Source organism: Anser brachyrhynchus (genome assembly GCF_964034855.1).
Source record: "Anser brachyrhynchus genome assembly, chromosome: 4".
NCBI classification, from domain to species: domain Eukaryota; kingdom Metazoa; phylum Chordata; class Aves; order Anseriformes; family Anatidae; genus Anser; species Anser brachyrhynchus.
In genome coordinates, this window is record NC_137698.1 from 10,439,946 (window position 1) to 10,465,707 (window position 25,762).

At 40.1% G+C, this 25,762-nt stretch overlaps 1 protein-coding gene and 1 long non-coding RNA gene across 6 annotated transcripts in view; both read right to left on the minus strand.

Annotated features, from left to right (window-relative positions):
• The window catches only part of GRID2 (glutamate ionotropic receptor delta type subunit 2), an 800,504-nt gene that overhangs the window by 708,500 nt on the left and 66,242 nt on the right, over positions 1–25,762 (minus strand). For 4 of the 5 annotated variants that reach the window (XM_080592187.1, XM_080592186.1, XM_080592181.1 and 1 more), the window contains exons 2-3: positions 21,333–21,423; positions 16,862–17,841 (exon numbers count right to left, since the gene is read on the minus strand). In XM_080592187.1, coding sequence (XP_080448313.1) covers positions 16,862–16,949 — 88 coding nt within the window. In that variant the 5' untranslated portion in view covers positions 16,950–17,841; positions 21,333–21,423. Of the gene's footprint in view, positions 1–16,861; positions 17,842–17,938; positions 18,023–21,332; positions 21,424–25,762 lie in introns of those variants that run through there. The other variant, XM_080592189.1, reaches the window with a different exon arrangement.
• LOC308195189 lies at positions 1,503–11,688 on the minus strand. Its single transcript, XR_013951317.1, has 2 exons — positions 10,264–11,688; positions 1,503–9,825 (listed from the first exon to the last, which is right to left on the minus strand). It is a non-coding gene; the product is annotated as an uncharacterized lncRNA (long non-coding RNA).

The following is a 25,762-nucleotide window of genomic DNA, read 5'->3' on the forward strand; positions in this document are numbered from 1 at the left end:
TCTCTCTCTGATTCAAACACTCATGAATACTCCACATGCATTACTGAAAGGCTGCTTATGAGTATTGGCAGCCACTAATGACTTTGGAGAAAAAAAGAAAAAAAGGAAGAAAAAAAAAAGCAAAGAAATAGTTGATTGGGGGAAGAGAGGAAGGATAAAAGGACAAGAAGGAATGAGATAAACACAGAAGATGTGACCCAAAGTCCAATAAAGCCAATGGAATGATTCATACTGACTTCAGAAGTCATGCAAGGAGTCTGAAAAAGCGAAGAACAGCTTTCAGACCTAATGCTACATATGTACTTCTCCAAATGTTCTGCAACAAAGGACATGATGTTTACCATAAAGTTATCATCTGTAAGAAGAGTTACAGTCCATTTTTTTCCTTTTAAATAGCTCTGGCAGCTTTTCATAATATGTCACATCAGAAATCTTTTTTTCTTTTTTTTTTTCCTAACATCTCCTAAAAAAGCTACTATCCACACGCTCATGTCTATCAGATTCTGTTAGCAGCCAAACAACCACAACCCTCAGGAATTATGAAAATAATATGAGCTATGAACTACATGCACCGCTTGAAAAAGTAGCGGTCAGCAACTACTTTGAAAATGTTATTCATTTGTCACGTTCCAGTTAGAAGTGAGAAAAAGGACCATGGCCAGCAGTCTTTATCCTGATGACTGTTCTACTAGGAGCTATTGCCTAAAAGGAAGTAAGATAGGAATAAAGTTCCATCTGGATCCAGCAACATGTCCAAATGAACATGACGGTCTGGTTTGCTCAGCAGGTGAGATGAAATGATGATAGTTTCTTTCAGATCTTTAGAGAATAGGGGAAAAAAAATAAATTTGAGAAGATTTCAAGGCTGTATTCAGTCAGAAGCTTGAATGGTCAGCAGCTGAAGGCAAAAACATTGTTTTGCACGACATGAAAGAAAATGTATGCAAAATCCATTCTTGTGCCACTGCATAAACTTCTTGGCTGCACAATTTATGATTATAGGTTAGGGGAAAAAAATCTCTGTCTGATCTATCTTCACTTTTGATTGTGTAGAAAAGCAGCTGAATACAGTATACTGAGCAGAAGCCTAAGGAATAGTGAGTTTGGTACTATGCCCAGGCAAGTTAGCCCTAGGACACAAACGGATGCCATCTGAAGGCATTGCAGTATACTATGTGAATGACACCAGCAAGAATCTAAAAATACTATTTTACAAGGAGCAGACAGATAAATAAACAATTTTAAGAGGATTTTTATTTTGGCTCCAAAAATTATGTTGTCGTAATAAATATAATCTGCTGGTACAGATGGGGAAAAATAAGAGGTAATAGAAGCCAGAACCATTTCCAACATAGTTTCAGGCTAAAACTGTTATTGAAGATTTCCCTTGCCTTTCTGGAAACATGAATATAAGAGCATTGTCTTGGGGCATGAGACCAAGTAAATGAAGCTGACAAGAAACACCAAGACAGCAAGATTACAGGAACTTCACCACAAACTGGTTTATTTTTTTTGTTTTGTTTTTTTTTTTTTTTACTATGTACACATCACATAAAACAGGGCCACGATCTCAGGTGGGACTGTACTATTAACACAACATGAACACTAAGCAATGCTATTAGACGAATAGCAACAGGGAACACAAGGCATGTTTCTCATAGTTTAGCTATAAGTTTCATTGACAGCTGTTGCCTGAAAAGCTGTTGCCTCAGAAACTACTCTCCTTCCTTGATACCATTATTCTGGATCCCAGCATAAATACTTAAACTGCAACCACACACAATCACGCTATCTTAAAGGCCTGGATCTCCAAAAAGCCCAAGGGCGTTGCTTGCAATATGAGTACTCTGTTGATAAATGTTTTTGTAGGCATCAAACTCATTCTGGAGGAACTGGCCTGAGACAGACAACTGCTTGTGGTAAGAAACTGCTAAGTGGCTTTGCCCCTTAGCAATTCACAAGCACTAGAAACAGTTGGTGTGCAGGTAAAGCTTTTACTCGCCCCTGTAAGTGGCATCTGCATTAGGAGGATAAGAGTAAACTTGGGATGGGGTGGGATGGGATGAAATAAGCTTTCTGAGAATGAGAAAGGCAGCCAGTAGCATACACACAAAGCAGGAGGGTCAGGGTGGCCAGCACCATGTCTGAGTTTATTTTATCAGAAGGTATGGAAACAGGGCAACATTACACCTGCCCTATAGTATGTGCAGTCTGACACAAAAGTATCAGCTGGCTTAGCTACCAGGCTCCACAGAAAACTATACTGCAATATTTCTGGGCTGATTCTCAGTTTTGTCTCATTTTCGCCCCTGACATTACTCAGTTTTAGTCAGTCTTCTCTACCTTCTTTGCAACCACACTTTAAAAAAGACATTTGCTTATAGAGATAGGTAGCGGGCAAAAATAAATAAATAAACTCAAAAAGCACTTATCTGGACACTTTCAAAAATATTTAGGCCCCATAAATCTAAATGAAGGAACAGCTAATAATCATGCACACTATGCAGCATTTCACAGATGGAGGCAAGAACTTCATTACAACCTGCAGCTGAAACACCTCCTGTCATCCCTGAACCTTACTCTTTGGTATAACTAGTGCAAGTGCTTCCTTCCCTTAATCCTGTTGAAATCCATCTGATTCTTCATTGAGGTGATGAGAATGAGAGAGAGAAGTAATAAGGTAGCTACTAGAAATAGCCATGAATCCTTCCAAAAAACAAGGGATTCAATAGATGGAAAACACCCTTGCTAGCTCTATGACAAATTGCTTCTTAACAAAGTTCGGTCTCTGACCATATATGCTTTGAATATATCAGTACTAAAATGATTTTTAAGAAGAAAGATAAACATTTAATTAAAAGAAAACTAGCAGTGAAAATTATGTGGGAGTAAGTCTGGCTTCATTCTCATGGAGGGTCACCATCTAGTAGACCTTGTACAGATTACTCAGCAGCCAGTCATGATACACTGAGCTTCCTTAAAGGGGGAGGTTTAAAGACTACTGACTGTGGATCCATATATATCAGATATGAAAAGTCATTCTGGTGAAAGAAAAAAAAAAGAAAAGTAACAATACCCCTAAGGTAAGACCTTATTCTCACAGTACAAAAAGCTTCCAGTCACTATGCCTCTGGTAGACATTCGCTATCACAAGAAGCCTCTCTGTACTCCCACTCTCAAACGGGATAAACTAGAACACCTCTCAGTGATAGTACAATACAAGATAGTCGCTTGGATTGAGCCACAGACAGCTAAGAAATCTTTAATTTAGCCTGTCTCTGCAGTGGCTAGTCTTAAGCAAGTACCTTTACAGATGATCAACCCTTCCACATGAAAACCTGGTAAAGCAGTGTGGCTTCCCAAGGGTGCAGACTGCAACAGGTCAAGATCTTTACACTTAAAGTAACACGGGACAGAGTTCTGACTCTTGCTTATTTGCTTGTTTTTTGAACAAGCAAAAAGTCCCAGTCTTACTTTCAGAAAGGAAAAATAGTAAATAAGAAGAATAAAATGCAATAGATGGTATGTTATCTAAGAGAGTTGGTCTTAATACGTCTTGGCTATGTGCACCACATAGCCATTGCACACATGGTCTGTACACTAGGAAGCAATATTGACTAAAAAAATATTTCACTAAAGGAATGTGAGAGAGAGAGTCTACTTCTTTGCAGAGCTAGTAAAGAGCATCAGCTATGTTCCATGTAAGACTGTGACTAAATAAAACCTGGTGAATTCTTTCAAAGAGGAAAAAAAAAAAAAAAAGCTTATGGTTGCCCCCCATTTCCCCTTTTCCTCTCAACTGGAAATTTTATAAAATACATCTTGTAACGTGAATCTCAAAAATCCTTCCTGAACTAGAATATCAACAGCTATATGTAGTCTGTCATTACTTGATTTTTCTTCTTGACCCCATATTTTATATTGAATAAGATTAGCTCTTCATTAATACGAGTAAAGTGTGTTAATACTGTTGGAGAAATAATTTTCTAACAGATACCAGCAAGTTCCGCTGACTTTTGGAATAATTTCAAATCTGGTCTTACTAGAAACTGAATTGTTTCTGCATGTTCAGCTGAGAGAAGTCTGGGGATGGAGACATTCTGCTACTGAGAACACTTCCAACAATAGATCACTCTCTAAGTGTAAACTGACTTTCACATACAGAACAGGCTGAGTGTTTAAGTGGTGTTCAAAACCCCGTAGGAATACTAAGCAAAGAACTATATCTCAGTCCATGAGAGCTAAATGATAAGGAATGGCTCATCAATGAAGCATTCTAAGTACCCGTGGTGAGCACGTTCCCTAGTTATTTCACCATACAAACTGTATCTGTAGTTACCACTGAATTGCAACTGTGATGTGAATGAGAAGTGGCTGTAAGTAGAAAGGATTCTGCTGCAATAGAAATGGGCATCATATTTTCATATGTCACAAATATTTACTCCTTTATGTGAGCTGAGAGTGGGACTCAAAATCTGTAGTAGACAGTGGTCCCCACGAAGAGTTTGTAGCTCCTTGAACTAAATACTAATTTAGAGTTAGACTTTCTTCACGCCACAGCTCCTCTGCTCTTCCTGGGAATTATGGAGATTTTAAAATAGTACTGATCCTCACTAGCAGATGGTAGTAGCACTTTGTCACAGCATTATTACATTTAAGTTAACACTTCGGAATTTTAATGCAACAGCTCAAAGACATACTTATCAAACCCCTCCATAAAAGAGCCGTTTCAAAGCTTACATATACATCTGCTGCTGTCCACTGACCTCTCACTACCATGAGAAGTGGCCTTTGAAATGGCAGTATTAAAAATGATAAAATACATTAGAATCCAAATTGGTCCAGGGGAGTTTGTGAAATGAATCGGAACTGTCAACCTCTAAAACACTGACAAAAGCAACAACAAAATACCTCTCCACGGCACTTACTCCTGAAGCAGCCTCAAAAAACAGACACTGGTTATTCCTAAGTATTTGCTTATTCATTGCAGATGCCCAGAGGTGAGAGGGATAGTGAAGGACTCATGCTTGTTCTAAAGGGACAATTCAACAGAATGAAGGGATGGGGACTACAGGATCAGTTTTATCAACTTCCAAAGCACAGACACCGACAATTTCAATATTCTCTTTGTTACTCCAAGCTATCGCTACAAAATGACGCAATGACCTTGTTTATATAAAGTTAGCCTCTCTCTCCCTTTCATGTTCTGGATGGGAGTCTATAAACCTAGTATTTTCTGAAAACAGTTGTACTCCTTACTTGACACAACACAAAGAGCCAATTAATTCTAGCCTCGGGGACATTTGGCAGTCTTACAGAAAATGGGGAAAAATGCATCTCTTTAAAAAACAAAAAAATGCTTGGAAAAAAAAAAAAAAACAAACAGTACTTTAACGAGCAGCATTTTTTACTCCTAAATCTTGCAGAAGATGATTTTCAGCAATAACAGTTTCAAATACTATCATTATCTACCTTCCCCCGAGGAGGTACTTACCTCTTCTTTCCATACATCATTCAGTCCTGTTATTAGAGATTGTTGATCTCAAACAGAAGTAAATTTAAAGAATTATTATCCCCAGGTCCCATTGTGCTTCATTTTAAGGAAACACAAGTCAGTGGCTGTGCATTTGTTGCTTTGAATAGGGGCTGGACAAGGTTGATGTTGAAAGAAAACCAGGCTTTAGCCTCAACAGCCCAAATGAGGGCATATGCTACTAGATAAGCATGAAAGCAGATCCACTCACTACCCTGGAGCTCATTGAAGAGAGGTCTACATTTTAAGGCAAGCTATGCAACTATTCAAGTGAGGATAAAGCTAGACATCTCTCTCCCACTCCTTGAAAGAGACCATAGGCTTTGAATCCAGAAGCACGTTGCATTATTTTCCTTTTCTTTCTTCCTAAATTAGGTCAAAAGTCAATGGAGCAGAAGCTTTGGCTGTGTGCATCCCTTCCTCCCACTCACCACAAAGCTGAGCATACATGGTACAGACCAGCAATAAACTGCTGCACAGAGGAAGATTATTTAATCAGAGGGATAATGCCAAGGCACTGGAAAGTACAATACATTCAGAATTATCCTGGGAGCAGAGAAGAGGAAGATGACACTTCAGCACTCATTGTTTATATCTGTGTACAATGGTATGAGACAATATAAAGACAAAATGGATCTCATCTTTCTGCGGAGTAACCAGGTGCAATTATCGGCTCAAGAAGAAAAAAAAAAATCTACCACACACCACAACCATCAAATGTTTTACAGTGAAAACTCTGGAGGCTGGACATGGAGAAACAACCCCATTTTCTAATCTATAATTTAGTTTCTTTTAAACTCAGTATTATCTTTTAGATATGTTGTTCTCAAAACTTCATTTGTGTTACTTCTTTTTTTTTTTTCCAGCAATATTTGGCCAATCCCAGTACCTCAATCCTTTGGGTTCCCCAGCTTTCCTTATAAGCTTGTACATACACCTCCTTTATATGGCCAAATTTTTAAAGCCTGATCTGCATATAAGGCCACGTAAGTGTAACATTATCTGCTATTCCCTAAAATTATCCTGTGCTCTTACAAAGCTATCCTGGCCCATCACTGAGGCTCTAGTTTTTTTCCTGCACCCCTTCACCACCTAACAAACCCTCACTGCTGCCAACCACAACTCTCTATCCCCTTCCAAAGTTCCTATGTATAAGGTATCACCAAGACCCTCCCCACATTGCCCCTGTTCCCAGAGCCTCGCTGCTGCAGAGAAAACCTGTGGTAATGCTTTAGTTCCTGCAGATTCATCCTGTCCTTTATTGCAAACTCCTCTCCCTGCAGCTAGGCACAGCAGTGATGGTGAACCCAAGACATCGTCTTCCATGACGGTGACATAGAGAGCTGCTAACTATTCCCTGCCTAGCTTATACATTACACCGGCCACATTTCCTCCTACCCGCTCCCCTCAGCCTTTTTGTTTGAAGTAGTCCATACTTCACAGTTTGGAATCTTTCCACCGCAAGCAAAAACAAGAGAATATTTCCAAGAAGATATGTGTTTCTCATACACATCCAGGTTGTATTGCAATCCAATTCTGTCACAGGAGAGTTACTCCATGGAGCTGGAAAATCATTGTTCTAGATTGGTTCTGAGAGAAACTACAGCCTCATTAATTAACTGCATGAAGTTTCTAGGACGTTATCAAAACATTGTTGAAACAATGATTGTATTTGAATCTCTCTTTAAAAAAAACTAGGGTATTTTGCAATGTATTTTTCCACCTTTTCCCAAAGGGCTCTTTTCTTTCTACCTAGAATCTTACCAAAACTGTACTATGAAATATTTGTCCAAAGGAAAGAGACAAAGAAAGTGCATATGCATAAGCATGAATTAGTTCCTGCTCTAGTTAAAGCCAGAGAGTAAAATGTTGGCTTCTGATAAGATAATGATTATTTTTATTTTGCCAGTATAACCAGTTCCATTGACAATAAAGCATTGTAGGTAATGATTATACACACATTGGTATCCTTTGTTTCCTGTCAATTATCTTAAACCATACCACCGTAACATTTATAGAATCATGGAATCATTAAGATTGGAAAAGACCTCCAAGATCATCTGGTCCAACCATTCACCTAACACCAATGTTGCCCACTAAACCATGTCCCTAAGTACCACATCTACCGTTTCCTTAAACATCTCCAGGGACAGGGACTCCACCACTTCCCCAAGCAGCCTGTTCCAACATCTAACCAGTCCTTCTGAGAAGAAATTTGTTCTAATATCCAACCTGAATAACCTTTTGTTATCCTGTGTCACAAACCAGGGAGTACTGACATCACTCACACTACCACATCTGTCCTGTCAATACATCCCTGAAGACATATCTATGTACTTTCGTTTCTTTGTACACATGGTGATCATTTACTAGCAGGAATGAATGAATTTGTCTTTCAGAACGTGCCTAAAGACGTGCAACTTTTTCTCCTGGTGTACAAACTGTCTGGGTTGCAGATATCCAAGCCTTCTCTTTCACTTTTCACTCGAAATCTTCTGACAGCCAAACTTTTTATTTTGCATTTGTACAGCTTCTAGCACAGTGGGGTGCCATTACACAATTTATATTCACGTTATGACTTCCTGCCTGCAAGTGAAAAACCTCCCTAGTCTCTGTGTTGTCATTTACGAGATGGAAACTAATTTCATCCTAAATTAAAGAATAATCCCTCTGCTTACTGACAAAGCACCTACTTATACATTGTATGTACATACATAAATACAATTCCCATTGCTAGTTATAAACCTGTAGCATGGAGATGGCACCTGAGTAGGGCATTAAAAGATATTTATAGCAAGTATATTGGTGAATATAGTGCAATACTATTTGGGTCTGCAGGTTCACAAAGAGGAGAGTTGAAGAAGGGCTAGCATTAAGCATGTGAGGGTGTATTTGTCTCAAAAGAGGTCAAATAAGTGGAATTCAGAGAAAGAAAAAACAGCTTTATCTGTCCGAATAAAAGAGATTGATGTTATGGTATGTTTAACTTTATTTTCCTGAACAGCAATATATATATATAAATAAAAGAGTACAGAACATAGCTACTGTCACAACTACCTGCCATGAGCTTGGAATATGAGAAAGAAAGAAATGAATAAAAATAATGAAAAGAAAAAGTATGTGTATTTTAATATGCCCAATACTAGATATCTACCTTTCACTTGCCATTTAACACACAGACCATACTGCAGAATTCTACACTGGCTTTGCTGAGTGAGAAATGGATCTTTTCTGCCCTCTTTTTCCCTTCAACAACTCCCCAGTACATAAATTGGATTTACAACATTCTCAAACATTTAAGGTGAACACTATAAAGAATGCAAGAAGACAAAGAGCATGCAGCAACAAATGTCCTTACTTAATAGTTTGGTCCAGAGATCTGCCTGCTGTGTGCTGTCAGCATGGGCTATAGTGTCAGATAACTTTCAGTACTGGTTGCAATCAGTTAGGTAACTCTGCAGGAGTATCTCGTCACCTGAGAAAGACAACTGACAACTTCAAAACATCTCAGTGGCTCGGGAGGCTAAGCTCTACTGGCAGCCAGTCAGACCCGAGTCCTGAGTGCTTTAAAAATAAACCAAGTTACCTCCTGTCATCAAATCTGAGTCCTGAGCAGCTTTTGGAGTCACAAAGTAGGAAAGCCTGTTCTACGCATATTCTCATTTCTCTATTTAAAACGGACTTGCTAAAGCGGTCATAATGGTATCTGTATACAGCAAAATAAAACATAGCAAATCCAGACCAACATTCAGGTCTGCTGACAATCCATCCTCTGCTCTCTCTGCAGCTCTCATCCAGAGCTACTTTCCACAGCACCAGAGAGGTACTATTTGATTTTGATTTATTGCAAGTTAATTATTATAATGAAATCACCAACTTGATTTAAGCATCTGAGAAAGATACAGTTGGACTAACGAAAAATTGTTCTTCAAAACAAGCAATTATTGTTAGGTTCACTGGATATTGGCCTTAACAATCCAACTGATTATAGGAAGTTAATGATTTAAAAAGCAATGAAGAAATAAGAGATTAAATCCTTTAAATCTGCATGAAAGGCTCCAAGAGGAATTTTATAGTGATTTTTACTGCATATTTTATTAGATATGTGATATTTTATTCATGGGTAAAGCAAATATAACAATTAGGAATAATTAGTATTTCAGCACAGTGTTATCTAATAGGTTAAAATACACGTATAATTCTTCATTTAAATTCTATGCCTTCACATTTTCCCCTTTCTGGTTCAGAACTTTTCCATTTAGCATAGCACTTACAGGAATATTACACAGCTCCTGGAAAAAACAGAAACAGAAAACTAGTGGCTCTTGCCTTTGATATCTTGTTTTCCTCATCTGCTTGCATTTTTACTCAGCTTCCTTTTCAATTTCCTCCTGAGCATAGCTTGTCATATAAACCCAGTGTAAGTTTCAGGAAACTTTTTCCCTTTCATCTTTTTTTTCCACCCTACTTCCACATCATCTCAAAACTAATGTGTGCAACAGATACTTACTTTAAATCTATCCCTGCACACAATAATGGGATATCCATCAGTTTACAGTTGCATAAAATACAATATTTGCCTCTGCACCAAGTCTTCCACTGTAAGTTGAATACTACGCAAAAATACTCAATACTCTAGTGACTATGTTATCTTTGCTATCTTTTCTCATCATAAAACAAGTATCCCATTTTGTTTCTTGTTTGTTTTTGATTTTTAATGCAACACTTACATCTCATAGAACATCCCTTCCCTGAGCTGATGTGGTTACCCCAGACCGAAGCAGGAACAGGGCTCTCAGGTTGAAGTACATTCTGCAGTACAATACAGAATACCAAATGCTTCCTTTGCTGAATTAAGTCTATTATCATTGCAACTAGTATATAAATTTTGAAACTTACAAAATTACAACACTACAAAATTTCAAGCCTTCTCTCTTGCCAAGTTTCATAACTGTCATCCAAATGCCAATACATTTCATCTGCTAACCTTCAACTGAGTCTGTGTCCTCCATGTTATACAGATCAGTAATAATTCTCCAAGTCACATAACCATTATTAATTACAGTGGTTCCAGGCACAAGAGCATCTTTCACTTGCATCATCATTTCTCACATAAGCATTTGGTAACATATAATGAGAAAATAGAGCCCGATACCTATAATGAAGGGTAACAGAGGAAACTGCCCTTCTGGCACTCGTAGGAAGATACTGACGGACATAAAAGTAACACAAGAAACACACCCTTTCCTCACCCATCCAGCACTAATTTATTCCATGGTAGACTCTATGTTTAAATTACTACCTCTATGTCAAGTATACACAATAAAATTCTGCATCATAGCGGGAGAAAGCATCTTTTCCTTTTCTCTGCACACTGCTTCAAATGAATTAGCTAGCCAAGAACTGACCTCAGGAGGTTTCACCCAAGCCTTCATTACCTGGTGTTGAAGATGTTTTAGCTAGTGCTACACTTATTTAACATGCATTTAGCAGGTATTCAGTGCCAAGTATCACATTCCAACAGCTCAGTATTGCATCTTCTCCAGTAGTTTATTAGCAGTGAAGGGGCACTTTGACTTGCAAGGCATTTTTGCCCAAGGTAATGAGTTTTGGGGAAGAAACTGGACTTTGCATAAAAACAGAGTCCACAGCTTCATTTTAACATTTTCTACAGCTCTGGGAGGTCAATCCCTACACTTACCAGGAAAATGGCACCTAATGGATACTGTTCGCAGTGTAGGAAGACAAAACAACATCATAGACAGAAAGAAATAGCACTTCTATTCCAGAAGCCCAGCATGAAGCTATTTGCTAGACTGCCAGTCAGTCTAGGGCGCAAAATGCTTCAGAGAAACCTCAGCCCCATTTTATGTCCAGTTTCCAGCTGTAACAACAGGGTTGGCTGGCTAACTGGGTGTTATGCTTTACTATTGAGCCGGGATTGTCATGTTTGCTTCTTGGAATTCATAGATAGCACAAACAAATGAGGACATCTGGGGCTGTCAGAGGTGGGTGTCAGCATGATGAGAACCGTGACCTGGACTACAAGGCGTATGGGTTGGAGGGGTGTGGAGCTGCCCAGACTTCAGCAATGATGGCGAGTATGCCTCTGAAATCAAAGTTTTATTCCAATCTCAACAGGTTAGGTAACAATTTGTTCCTAAAAGCCTCCAATAATTTTCAGCAAAAAACAGACTGCCATGGCAGATTATAGATAGCTATATATCAAATGGAAGAAAATGATGTAAGTTCAAGTCTATACCTAGGGAGTAACCTAATGGCTTACAAAAGTAATCTTCTGCCAATACCACTTGCTTTACAGGGCCAGGGAGTGGAAGAGAACCATACTTAATGCCTTTGTTCATTAAGTTAAATGAACCTTAGTTGGTAGGTTTATGTAGTCACAGTCTTAAAAGATTTTTCTCCAGTGTGTTTTTTCAAAGATGGTACTGTGAGAATAAAGACTCTGTGCATCTATAAGCAGTAATCTGAAAGCACACAGCAGCACCAGCCACAGTGATTGCTATGTCAGGAATTTGTTCGGAAGCCACTTGAAACTAGATGGTTGTTTCTTTTTCCTCTGTCTTTATAAAGGACAAAGAACTTGAAATAATGTTAAGAATTATTTAAAACCATGAATAGGAGCTGCCTGCTGTAGTCAGCAATCCACAGGATGAGTTTAAAATCTCCTGAAGTAACAAAAATCTCACCTGGATCATGATGGACTCTGGATCAGGCCCTGATGATCACTAAGAAACACTCCAGAAAGCAGTGACACCTAATGGCAAACAGGCCTTTGGAGGATAGCAAGCTGCAGTCCACAGCATGGAAAATTATCCTTCTTTAGCTGCAGAGTAACTGGCACTAAAACACATTACAGGGACTGAAATACTAGTGCAAATTTAAGCTCTTGGGAGACACAGTGTGCATAGAAACATAGAGGATGTCACGCATGCTGTGCGTTTAAGTAGAACATAGCTACTAACAAAACCTACTGTCTGCTAAGTCACAGTACGCTGTACTTCAGATTTTGAACTGTATGTATGTTTAAACTAAGCAAATAACTTTGGTACATTCTACAGCAAGGCAGAGACCTGAACACTCAGCTGTAGATACTACAGGTGCTATAGGCACATATAGATTGGGGATTTATTTATTTTTTTTCTTTTTAATAAATCCATTTAGCTTGCTTGTCCTGTTCTTTGCAAAACATGTGAGAATAGTGTAATGAAGTCAGTGACATACACTATATACCTTCTAAGAAGGCTACTGATGCACACAGCAATACAAACCAAGTGCATTTTAGTACAACAGCTAACAACAAAATGTGGATGTGAATATCACCAAGCTAGACAACTCCCTTTTCCTTACAAATATTTTAATATATTTTTATATTCTAAGGGCACTATAATCTCAATAAGTATTAAACCCCATGTTGGAACTGGCCTGACATTATTATCCAGAAGAGCTTAAAAGTATGAACCATCTCAGGATCCAGCAATGCCCAGAGTTTGCCTAACACAAGGAGTTTACCTGTCCTGGCCCACTAAGTCTACAGGCTGAGAGGAGGAAGGGAAGAGCATATCTACTTTTCTCTCTTGAAAAAAAAAAAAAAAAAAAAAGTGTATATATATATAATACATATATATATGTATAATGTGTATATATATATATCTCTATAAAAACATATAACGTTATATAACTATACTATATATGTATATATCTAAACTTACCATTGAAAATAAAGTTAAGGGCAGTACACAACTGAGAGAACATACCTGAAAGCACCGATAAATATAAAGAAACAACTTGCAATAGTCAGGGTATCCAAACTACTGCTGTGCAGTGCTGTATTGAATTAATATTAAAAAATGCTTCAGTGTATTTTTTCAGCAAAAACGTTTGTACCCATAGTACGTAGCCACTGCCTTTGGTGATTTTGCCACATTTAATATGCATGTTTGTGCCTACATTTCTATATGCACAATAGAAATAGGATAGCCGTATGCACAGATATATTACTATGTACATATGTCAAGGGAAAAAATGAGAATGGGTGTTAAGTACAAAATATAAAAGCATTAGACCATCAACTGCAGAAGATACAAAGCATACACAAATTGTGCAGTTGACAAGGAATGCCACCTAATCCCTGCTTAATTAAAGCACTGTTCTAAACTCCTGTTCAGGGAGTGAGGAGTGTGGGACGACTGATGTATGAAGAAAATATCAGGCAGCGTGGCTAATCTCAAAGACTTTGGAGCTTTTGAGCTACATAAATCAGAGCGACTTTTTGAATAGCCTCATAAAACACAAAATCATTGCCATTCCACTCACGACTTTCAGATTCTTCCTACAGCATACAGATCATTAGGAAACTTCTAAGCAATCAAGTAATGCGGGGCTGATGAAATTACTCAATCAATGCATGGGCTCAGGGAAGCAGCATAGGACAGAATTGCATAGTTTTGACATGGTAACCCTGCCCTTTTTTTTTTTTTTTTTTCCTTTAATACAGGGGTAAGGAAAATTGCAGTGGAGTTGATTCATTTCAACATTTTCACAACAGTGCTTAATGCAGTCTTTCTGAACTGCCAGCTTCTATTTATAATAGCAGGCCAGCAGAAATGTACAGACTATAAGCAGCCCTACCAACACTCAAAATATGATATAGGAAAATGCTTATTTTTAAACATGTGCATTTACATACACACAGACCTACTCTAAAGATCAAAAGCTGCACATATAATCATTCAGAGGACAGAAATGTGAGAAAGTGTATCGTAGGTAAGAACCAGTTATCATTCCCCCCCTACTACGATCATGAATCTACCCACTAATTCTAACATTCTTGTCATTGTCTGAGAAACAGCTGGTAACATACTTGGACAGAGAAAGCATTCCTTTGCTGAAAACACATCAAATGATACATAGGCTAGCAAGAGAGTTAGTGTATTATTATTGGAAAAAGTATGTGCCATCAGGAAAACGAGATTGCACAGGTAATGTGATATCTCTTATGATCACGTCCCCCTTCCATACACAGGAAAACATTTTCCACTTGAATTTACAAACACTGTAGAATTAGGAAATGATAAAGCTTTTGCTTTGCTTGTTGCCTAAGGCATCGGTACTACTTCTGGTAGTATTTCTTTTCCCCTGAAGTGAGCATTTTGTTTTCTTCTTTGGCATTATGAATTCTTCTGTAGGTAATTTGTTCATAGAGTACCCTACTACTCCTTTTCATAACTCATATAAACAAATGCAGTACGTTATTTATCTCTAAATATTTTATCCATAAGTTTACTCAGCACAAGTGTAAGAAAACAGACAGGGTCAGGTCCTAAAATGCAGAGGTGATACTAGGGGCCAAATTTTCATCCATGAGCTGTACAAGTTGCAATGCTTAGCTATCTCCCCACTTACGGTTAAAACAGTTCTAAATTCAGGTCACTTCTTTCCAACTTATTCATTTTAATAGATTTAAAGCTCTGTGTAACAATTATCAATTTGCCATTTTCATGGCAACATAAACCAGTCTATAAAAGGAGCTAATCCCCTTGTCAACTGTACTAATTGTCTCTCAAGACAAATTAATTGTGTGAGAAGCAACTACTTTGGTATCTTTTTCTTTCAGTGAGGATTTATTGTGTTGATGCATCTAACCACTAATTGCATTATAAAAAAGCATAAGCGGTAAAACGTGTTGTATTCACCATATATAACAACTGAAACGAGCAAAAATGCCATTAAGGTGGAAAAAAGAGAAACTATCGTCTCCCTTGATGCTAATGCAGACATACAGCACACCCAACAATCTCCTTTAGCCAGGAGGACGGAAGGCAGAAAATTACAAAGAAACTCCTCATTTGTTACTCAGTCGAAATTCCCCCCCAAGATCCTGAGATCTGATCACTTTGTTGCAAGCTCCTCAGTAACAAATCGTAAGGCAGAACCGTCTCCTAGTGTCGCTTTGACAGCTTACAACCGGGAGAAAATAAATAAATAAATAAATAATACGAAAATTCAAGCTCTTCTTCCTTTAAAAGGAGGGCACAGAGCGCTGCCTCCCCTGTGCATTATTTGATGCTCCGGCCGCACGCAGCTATGAGGAGTGACCCCTATAAAGTTGCAGGACCTAAGGGAAGCAGCCGCCCGTGGGCTCCGGCGTGGGAACGGGGGGGGGGGGGGGGGGCTAGGTGGGGGGGCAGGCTTATCTCTGCCCAGATGCCGGTGTCCTGCACAAAGCTCCGGCCGGCCGGGCTGCCCAAATCCCGTTCCCACGTCCCCTTGCCCAAAAACCCACCGCTGATCCCACGGCCGGCACGGGCGGACATGTTTATAAAGCCACCCCCGGGGACAGCGGGAAGCTGCAGGCCCTGCACGGGGACCTCCCCCCCACCCCCCAAACAACAACTAAAAAAAGGGCCCTGGCGGGACCCTGTCCCCGGGAGCCCCCTCCCCGGTGGCAGCTCCTCGCTTTCCTGAGCCGCCTGCGTGCGGTGCCTGCAGATGGGCGAGCGGCCGGGGGGGGCAGCGCCCTCCTTCCTCTCCCTGCCGCCCCCCGGCCGGGCGGAGCAGTACTGGGGGGGGGGGGCTGCCCGCTGCGGGAACCAAACCCGGCCGGCTCAACGCGGGGGGGGGGGACACACAGGCTCCCGGATCACGGCGGCGAGGGGAAGCCCGGCATAGCGCTGTGCATAGCAATAACCGGGGGGGGGGGGGCGGGGGCACCGCCGGCAGCCGCCCTCCCTGCACCCGCCGCCGGGGGAGCCGGGCACCCTTCCCGGTGCGGCCGCGGGAGGCGCCCGGGGTGAAAGGGGGGGAGAGGGGCGGCCGGAGGACCCCCCCCTGAGCCGCGGAGGGGAAGCGCTCACGTTGCCAAACCACCTGTTCCGCCGGGGGAGAGGAGAAGGAAGGCGAAGGGGGGGCGCTTTGCGTGGCTGGGGATGAGGGGGGAGGCTTGGGGTGTGACCCCCATCCCCGGCCGAGGGTAGGAGGACGGCAGGCTGGAGCTTGGGGGCTGTGGGGAGGGAGCGGGGAAGTGTCCCCGAGCCTTGTGTGTCTCCCCCCCCCCCACCCCGATCGTCAGCCCCGCAAAACCTCAAGGTCTCAAGCACGCACATTTACCCCGCACACGGCGGTGGGGGGAAAGAGGACGCCCGAGAACCCTGTGGGAAGCGATTGCGAGAGGGGAACGAACAAAAACCGGCAAAGATAGCGAGGGATAGAAGAGAGGGGGGAAGCCTGCCAGGAGGGGAGAAGGTTGCAAAAGGAGAGCTGGGAAAGTGTCCAGCAGCGGCACGGGCAGACGCAGCACCCCCTTACCGATGTGAATGATCGAATCTGCAATCGCCGCTCTCCAGCTCCGAGTCCAACAGACGGACACCACCAGGATGAGGGAGAAAACTTCCATCTCCGGCGGAGGTCCAGGCTTTGCAACGACAGCTCTCTTCGCCGAGCGGTGCCACCGCGGAGGATGGCGCGGCGCGGGCAGCCCGAGAGTTTGAGGTGCCGGAGGGACGAGTAAATCCCGCTGGCTGGCGCACGGCTGCGGCTGGGCGAGGGAGCGAGCCCGAGGCTCCTCGGCGAGACCCCGCGTCACTTCGGGGGGCTCCTGGGCAGCGCCAGAGTTGCTGGGAGCTCCGGCAGCAAATCCATCCAGCCCGGGAGCCGCGGCGGGCAGCAGACGCCTCTGCTGGTCAGACAATCCCCATCCTTCCGCCGGGTCCAGGGATCCGCTCGGTCCCGGCTGCTGCACGGCAACTTCCAACCCACCCCACGCACACACACACACACACACGCAGGCACAAGCACACACAGACACGCACACACACAAACCCTCTTGGCCGGAGAAGCCCCAGGAGCCCGCAGCAATAGGCTCGCCTTCAGTGAGCGAGGAGGAGCGGGGAGCCGGGAGGGCAGGCAGCCCCGGCTCCAGCAGCCGGATTCCTGCAGGAAAAGCCCCCCCGGAGGCCAAAAAACAAAGTGAACTTCAAGGTAATGCGGATAGTAATGCAGAGATTTCCCCCCACCCTCGGCTTAAAAATCGCTTCCCACAACTGGAAGAAGAAAAAAATAAATAAATAAAAAATCAAGAAATAAATCTGCAAATCAAGCCCGGCGTGCAGTCTCTGTCGCGCAAGGTAGTGGTTGGACAGGGCAGGAGAGCGAAGGAGTGCCCAGAGCAAGGCAGAGGAAGGCAGATGATGGTCTGCAGGTTGCTTTTGGAGCTCGCTTTGCTAGTGGGATGCAGAGAGAGCTGGCAGCTCCAGCACCAGCCAGCACGTTGCCTAGAAATGGATCACCTAGGAGAAGGAGAGAGAGCGAGAGATAAGTGCTATCAGCCAGAGAGGGAGAAACAGAGAGAGCGAGCGAGTGAGAGTGCTTCTCTCTAATAACCACCTCCTCCCCCTATCTGCAATACAAGGGAGAAACAAAATAGAGCTCTCATCTCCCCTGAAATCTTCAGCTGGGACTGGGGAAGAGACATAGGCAGGAGTGCACGCAGCCTAAAAATACGTTAGGGGGAGGGGAGGGGGGAAAAAATATCTTTTTTAAGTGTTATGCTTAGCTTAAAAAAAAGAAACCACACACCCCATTTATTTAACCTTGTAACTCCACTGCAGGTATCGAGTTCAAAGCTAGATGGGCACTTTTGCTTCTCAGTCTTTGACAACTGAGTCAGGGACACTGCTTGAAGGGGAAAAGGAAAAAAAAAAAAAAAAAAGAATAAAAGAAAGCAAAAAAAATCAGGGACACCTGGCCTCAAGGGGAAAATGAAGACCTCAAAATCTATTAATATGATTTTAATTATCTTTGTTCTTGATGGAATTCTCCCATTTTTTAAAAGCAATGAATGTACTTTTTTTTTTTTTAAGGTAATGGAGAAATTTCTATTAGAAAACATTTAGAGCACACTTTTCATGCTCAGGGTTCTATGAATACATTAACCAATTAATCCTTAGACTTCTGCTGTTGTTAAATACATTATCCCCATTACACAGACAGAGAATTGCACAGCATTTTATGTTCCTATAAATTAGTCCAAATCCCCACTTTATGTCTTATTACACTTTCTTCTGACTTTGTTATATCTAGTTATACTAGAAACAAGACACAGAAGTCAAAGAATTGCTCCAACACACACACACAAAAAAATTGCTCCAAACTTGTACCAGCCATTGGTAAGACTTGAAAGTCCTTGTGGAGGTGTAAGTAGAGGTAAATCGTCTCTCTCTAAACAACCTGAGTGCATTTCCTAAGATATATGACCTAGATTAAGTTAATCATATCTGACTAAAATATTTCTGTTCACAAAACTGAACTACAACTCTCTTCAGTCACGGGACTTAATAAGCACACTTGGTTACCTACAAAATGTAAGGATTTAGCTCAAGAGGAAGAAGTAAGATTTTAAAGTTAAGACAAACTATATCAGTGTAAGGAGCATGATAACAGAATCTTAAAAAACAAAACAAAAAACAAAAACAAAACCAAAAAAAACCACTTTGCTTCGGTCCCCATTGGCAGGTGAATACTTCCCTAAAAATAGTAACACCCTTCCCTAAACACCTTCCCTAAAAATGGTAACACTGAAGAGTCTTCAAGCCAGATCCAAAGCAGAAGTCAGGCATCATCTCTGTACTGGCTAGAATGGGCTTTCTCTCCTCTAAAAGCTGTAACAAATCACAACTAAAATTGACTTTAAGAGACAAAAGAAAGGAGTACAAAAAGGGAACAAAAGATGACGAGCAAAAGTCTCACAAATGATGTCCTTCACATGCTGCATTTGTTCATATCCTCTACGCAACATTCATAGGTCTGTTATCGATAACAGCTAACTATAAAAAGGGTGCTTTTTTCTGTAAATGACAGTTTATGCACATTATCACTGAGTGTAATGGCCATTAATTTTACAAGTAATAAATTCTGATTCATCTGAGAAACTTTAGGAGCTGCTTGAGTCATTATTACTTCTCCACAAAAGAACGGAGTTCACAAGAAATGTTAATTTGCTTCTTGGGGGGGGCGGGGCATGTTGGAGCAGTACTCTTTAATAATGTACAATGCATAGTAGGCAGAGTAGTAAATATAATGAAAACCTTTGGAAAGTTATATATAATATATTAATCCTCAGTTTAGATAATACTAATAATTTTGAGGCCTCATCTAGAAACTAGCTATCCTTTCAGACTATTTAAAGCATCCAGTAAATGTGCCATGAATTGGCCACACTAAATGGAAATTTTCACTTAAGTCTGTGGAAATACTTACCAGGACAGAAGGCACAACTAAGAGTCTGTAGCTAACAAACACCCTCTCACTAATAAAAATGTTTTTTTTTTTTTTTTGAGAGTAGTTCTAAATAATAATTCCAGTGATAAAGAGCACTGCCTGAAAATTTGAAAGGAATGAGACTGAAGTGAAGCTAAAGTTTAAATTTAAGTAAACTCACTTTAAATAATGAACACTTTATGGACTTAATATGCATCCTCCACAGAGATAAAATCATTTGTACTTCCTCCCTTTCATTCTCTTCAATTCTTATTCATTAAAAACACAAATTGGTGTCATCTGTATAAAGAGTCTGAAAAATCTTATGCTCCATAATTACTTCAAGGTATCAAAGGAGAATGTAGAAAAAGGATAATGGTCTCTTCTAATCAATATATGCTAAGCATTTACAGAAAGTTGAAGTTAGGGAAAAAATCCAGAACAGAACTTACTGATCCTGTGGAAATATTATTCTAAAAAGGAGTCTATTAATCAGACCTGGGCCAATGCAGGCCTCTAATAGGTAGTGAGCGCATTTCTTGAGACTTCAGCATACGCTGTCCTTGGCACTTTAGAAATTTAAATCCCACAGTTTTTAGCTATGCTGCTCTTCCTTTGCTACAATTGCCCTCCCAAAATGTATTCAGTTATGTTAGTATCACTTCAGTTCCACTGTCAGCGTCCGTGGGAGAAGCACCACTGCAGGCTAATCAATGCTTTTTAACAACAGGGAGTAGTCTTCTTCCTTCTTGTAGTCTAACTACAATGTGGTTAATGGCTGACGTTTCTGCGAATCATCTATTGCAGTGTTACATGCTTGTGCAACCCGTAGAGAAGCAGCAAAGGAAGAATATTCTTTTAAAACTGACACAGCAGGAAAACAAATGTGGCCATCTAATATTCATTTCCTCTCACCCACACATAACACTCTGCTCCTTACCCTGCTTGGGACCTGAGCTTCTATCAGAGGAGGAAAGACAGATAAACACAGAAGTTTTATATGTCTTTCACCTACCTAAAGCTTTAATTTGGAAAATGCTATTCCCCTTTTCCTAACTGGTTGGCCAAAACCATATCCTAGGTCAGCCTAACCAACCTTCACGTGTTATCTTTGGGATGTTATTTAATTCCAAGTCCTAGAAGCTCCTTCAGATATTGAAGAAAATAGCACAGCAATAAAACAGTCTCACTTACAACCTTCTGTATTGGGAGTTACTCAGAACAGTTACAGTGGCAGTTCGAAATTGCACAGCAAGTGTTTAACGTTACCTTACATGAGCATTAAACATACCTTTTGCACGTTACAATGCAATTGTTTTATATTCAAGTGTCTTGCTTAAACTGACAAAAAGTTTAGATGAAAACAGATTACACTCCAGGTTAGCTCACTGGTCCATTTGCACTAACAAACTCTTCATGAAGACCCATGAGTTTTTTCATAGTAAAAAAACAGCATGAACCCATCCCACTGTTCTATGTTGTGTGCAGCGAGAAACAGAGGTAGGAGAAATTCCTTCCTTACCATACTGAGCCATCACTTCCTATCTTGATGTTTAGCGTCCAATTAACCTTCTCATCTTAGCTTACATCTTGTTAATGGTCACACAGGTATCCTTAAAAAAAAAAAAAAAAAAAGGGCAGCATTAAACTCCATGACCTTCTGTAGCAGTGAATTACAGCAGTGCCAACAGGTTGTGAGAAATAACATTTCTTTTGCTTGGTTCTAATTTACTCCCCTCTTTCATAAGACAATTCAATATTATTGTACTAAGGGGTGGGATTTGAAAGAATGGATCATCTGTTACAGGAGAGAATCATCAATTACAAATACATAACATTCACACCCAAATTGTTATTGATGCTGTTTGAACATGGGAGAAATGCCAGGAAGGCCCACCTACTATTATTAAGATTGGCTTCTATTTCTGGACTTTTAAAGTCATTTGTTATCATTTTTTTACTGCAGCTTCCTCTTATTTTTCAAGTCTCTGTGGGTCATTTTTTTAATGAGTGCTCCTGACAGGGAAATTAACAGTAATTTTTTGAATCTCTGTATTTCTTTGATGGCTGTACAGAAGAATGGGCTTTTTTCTCTCTTCAGCCAATGTTTGCAAGTTTTGATTTGTCACCAAATAGTAACATTATAGTTTAAATGAAGGAGCCTGCAATATCTCATTACTTCAACTCCTAAAAGATTATGTGCAGATTCTGCAATCAGATCATCACAGGCAATTCGTTACAGAGAGCCATTTCAGTGGGTACTGACATGGGTACAGAATCTTCCTCTAAGGGTGCCTTTCCTGGATCATATACTAATTTACATGATATGAAGCCAAAAAAAAGTTATTGTTAATATTAATTTAATTCTCGTTACTTATGGTAATTATGATGTAGGTTTTTAAAAGATCTACCTAACTGTACCACTCAGTCTACTCAAGGCTGTCCAGATATTTAATGATAGTAAAAAAAACCAACCACAGGTCCCCACTCCCTAATTTATGTAGGAAAACACTTTCTATTTGACAATGCTATTTAAATCTAAAAAATACTGAGTTTCTTGCATTTTAAAAATAAAAATTTACAAATATACCTCACCTTGTATTGGTAAATTTTAAAAAAACAATGCATCCTCAAAGTGTTGATATAAAGTAACTGGCTGACAGACCTATCACAAAACTGTATGCCACAAGCAAAAGTTCCTCTGCCGTCGAGCTAGCACACAGGCTCTCAGAGAAAGATGCTAGCTCTGAGAGGTTACTGTAGTTGACATGTCTACCTAGTCTTTGCTTAACCTGGCATAGCTTCAAACAAGAAGTCACCTGGGAGGGTTTTAGTTAAAAGGACATCTGTCTATCAGGAAATGGACTTGCTTCAGTGACCACCAAATAACCTTTACATGAAAGCTTCAGTCTACTGCCAACTTTAAGGTTGTTCTCTTCATTATAGAAGAGGTTTGGGTTAATAGGACCACTTGAATTTTAAGTAGTGGCCCAGGCATTGACTCCATCTGTCCTGTCATACCTTGTGTGAAACATGCACTCTTGGGCCTGTGTTAACTCTTCTAGATAATAGGCTTAATCTTTCCTTTACTAATGGAATAGTTTGAGGACTAAGTTAATTCTTTTTCATCAAACACAAAGCATTATGTACTTTTTCCTTAATTCTGTTTCACAGCTTTAACGTGTGAATGTGTGTGTCTGCAGGAATATATGTGTATATTTATGTATGTGTGCCTGCATATGGAGATTGATTAGACAGAACGTAATTTAATTTGGTCATATACAAACAAACAAAACATTAAATATTTACTGCGTTTCAATGGACGGTGAATGTGGTGGCCTTAAATATCTTATCACAAAAGAAAAAATGCCAAATCAGAAACAAGAGTTTTTCTGCTGGGCAGAAATAAATCCAAAAATTTCGTGCAGTACACAGCAAAGGTTTCAAACACTTTTGCTTTTTTTCAACTACATTGTTATTGAGTTTAGTTGAGAGCTTGTGTCTTATCCTTTAGCCTCACTGCACAAAACTCAGAAAATGGTTATGAAGTAAAGTCAACCCTTAGAGCAACCAGTGTTATCAGAGTGAATTAGCAGGGACTGCTGCTGAGGTAGATTTATTTTGCTTCCCTTTAAACTCATGTTATAGATCTCCTCTGTTGCTTGAGCCATCCTTTTATGCTCATTCTCCTTTCTTAAAAATTGTCGTGTTACTAAAAGAGGTGGCATTGCCTCATAGTGGTAAGAATTCTTGGGCATGATCTAAACAGAAAACAAAGCAAAGCAAAACAAACAAACAAAAAAAAGACACCTGAGAAAACAAAATTGAAGGAAAAATGGTGCTGAGTGGTTGGTTTCATTGGCACCAGAGAGAATACCATGTTCTGAGACACTTATATATGTAACGTTGTCGGTCTTAATCTAAGTTAGAAGAAAGCCTTGGAATAATTTCTCTCTTGGTTCATCTGCCCAGTGTGTTGTAAGTATCAAGCCACATTTTTCTAATGCCAAATCCTTCTGTGTCTCTGTAAACAGCCAGCTAGTCCCTCTCCTTCGTCTCTGAAAACCTCCTCTCGGCAGGTGCATAGGCAAGGACTCATTTAAGCAAGAGCTCAGTGAAGCCTAAGAGCTTTGGTAAGGTGTGAATACCAAATGCAGAGGCAGCACTCAGCAGCTGGTGAGACGTGCATGTTGTCTATTTGATGACCATCCATCTCCCCCTTAGCTTCTCCTGGTGCCTGTTATTGCCTTGGCTCTTTCTAGCCACCAGTCCAGTCTACAATAAAACAAGAATGAGGGCTGATTATGTTCTGTGGAGAAGCCACCAAACCAAATATACTACTCAACAGGGAAGGTGTGCACAAGGAGAAGTCAGGAAAGGTAATTCTCAACTAGCTTTGAGAATATGATGTGTTTTAGTGGAAAGGCTTTAGAAAAGCTCGGAAAGAAAGACAGCAGAGCGGTAGCAGGAAATGCTGAAGTCACAGTTCATATATGAATAGCCTCTTAGTGTATGCAGCTGAAGGAATTAAACTAATTTGGATATTACATGGAGTGAAAGAACCAACCAAGAACAAACCATTTTACTGATCTCATTCTAATTCTTCAATGCTGCTGAGAAGAGAGGGGGAGTTTCAACAGTGACGGTGTAAAAGAAAGGCCAGTCAGAAGTCATCACTGAACTAGAAATGCCACATGCTGTCTGTTTGCTTCATATCCTGCAAGAGCCAGAATCAGCTTAGTCTTTGCTACTGCTAGCAATGGAAGAGAGTCAGAAAAGCTCAGTACTGGAAAAAAAAAAAAATTATTGTTGCTCTGTGAGCCCGTGGTTCAAGCATGGGAACACCCCACACATTTAATTCTTTCACCTACTTGGAAAAGGTAGCAGGAAGTCTGTTAAATTTGAAGATTTTAACAAAAATATGACTCATAATTATTTATGAAAGACACATAGCACAGGCACTGCTATGTTTTTAATGCTAGTTAAGTTGACAGCTGCAAAGCTGTATATATTTTTCTATTCCATCTTTATTTAGTAGTAATTGTTATTGTTATCTTAGGGCCTCTAACAAGACTGAGATTTCATTGGGGCAGAGCACAAAATACATAGCAAAATACTTCTCACCACAAATACAGTAAACTCTGATTACACAAGAAAAACGAGTCAGACAGGGAAAGAAGAAAGTCAAGCATATTCCCAAGGTCGTATGTCATAAAATTGGATTTCCCTATTTGTATCAGAGGAAACTCTCCACCAACTTTCATGGTGCATAAGAACACCATCTGATCTCTTTAGAGTAATATGACAAAACTCTTACTTGTGAACTTGCACCTTTTTAGCATCAGAATCCCAAAAACATTTGATAAGTTTTTTTAACACAAGACTTGAACTGTAGCTCATACTATTTCTGCACACTTTTTCAGAAATATTCTCAAAATGGAACAAGTCTCATGTTTCACCTAAGATCTGTTGCCTAATACAATCATTGGTGCAAGGTTTTTCCAACAAAAAATCAGTTATCTGAACCAAATCAAGAGCCAAGTAGATAAAGATAACTACTCAATGGGAGAACTGTATAAATTGCCACTGTTTATGTGAAAAGTCATATATTTCTTTATGCCAGGAAGTACTAATTGGTCATTACATGGTTAGATATTAGTATGTTTAATAGTCTCTGAAAGAATTTGTATGTCTATTTATGGGAGAAACATTTCCAAAACTAACAATCTTTAACTATTCTTTATGATGCATGTTTCCACAATGTTATTTTCAGTTATAAATCAAGACAGCTGAAATAACCTATTTGAAATTTCTTGCTTTGATGCATTAAACATAATTTCCTTCTCTCAGTGTTTTCATCATAACAAACAGCATCATTATAGTTGGCATTTACCTTATTCCACAGTATTTTTGACATAAATTAAGAAAGAGCCATTAGATCTGATGACAGGG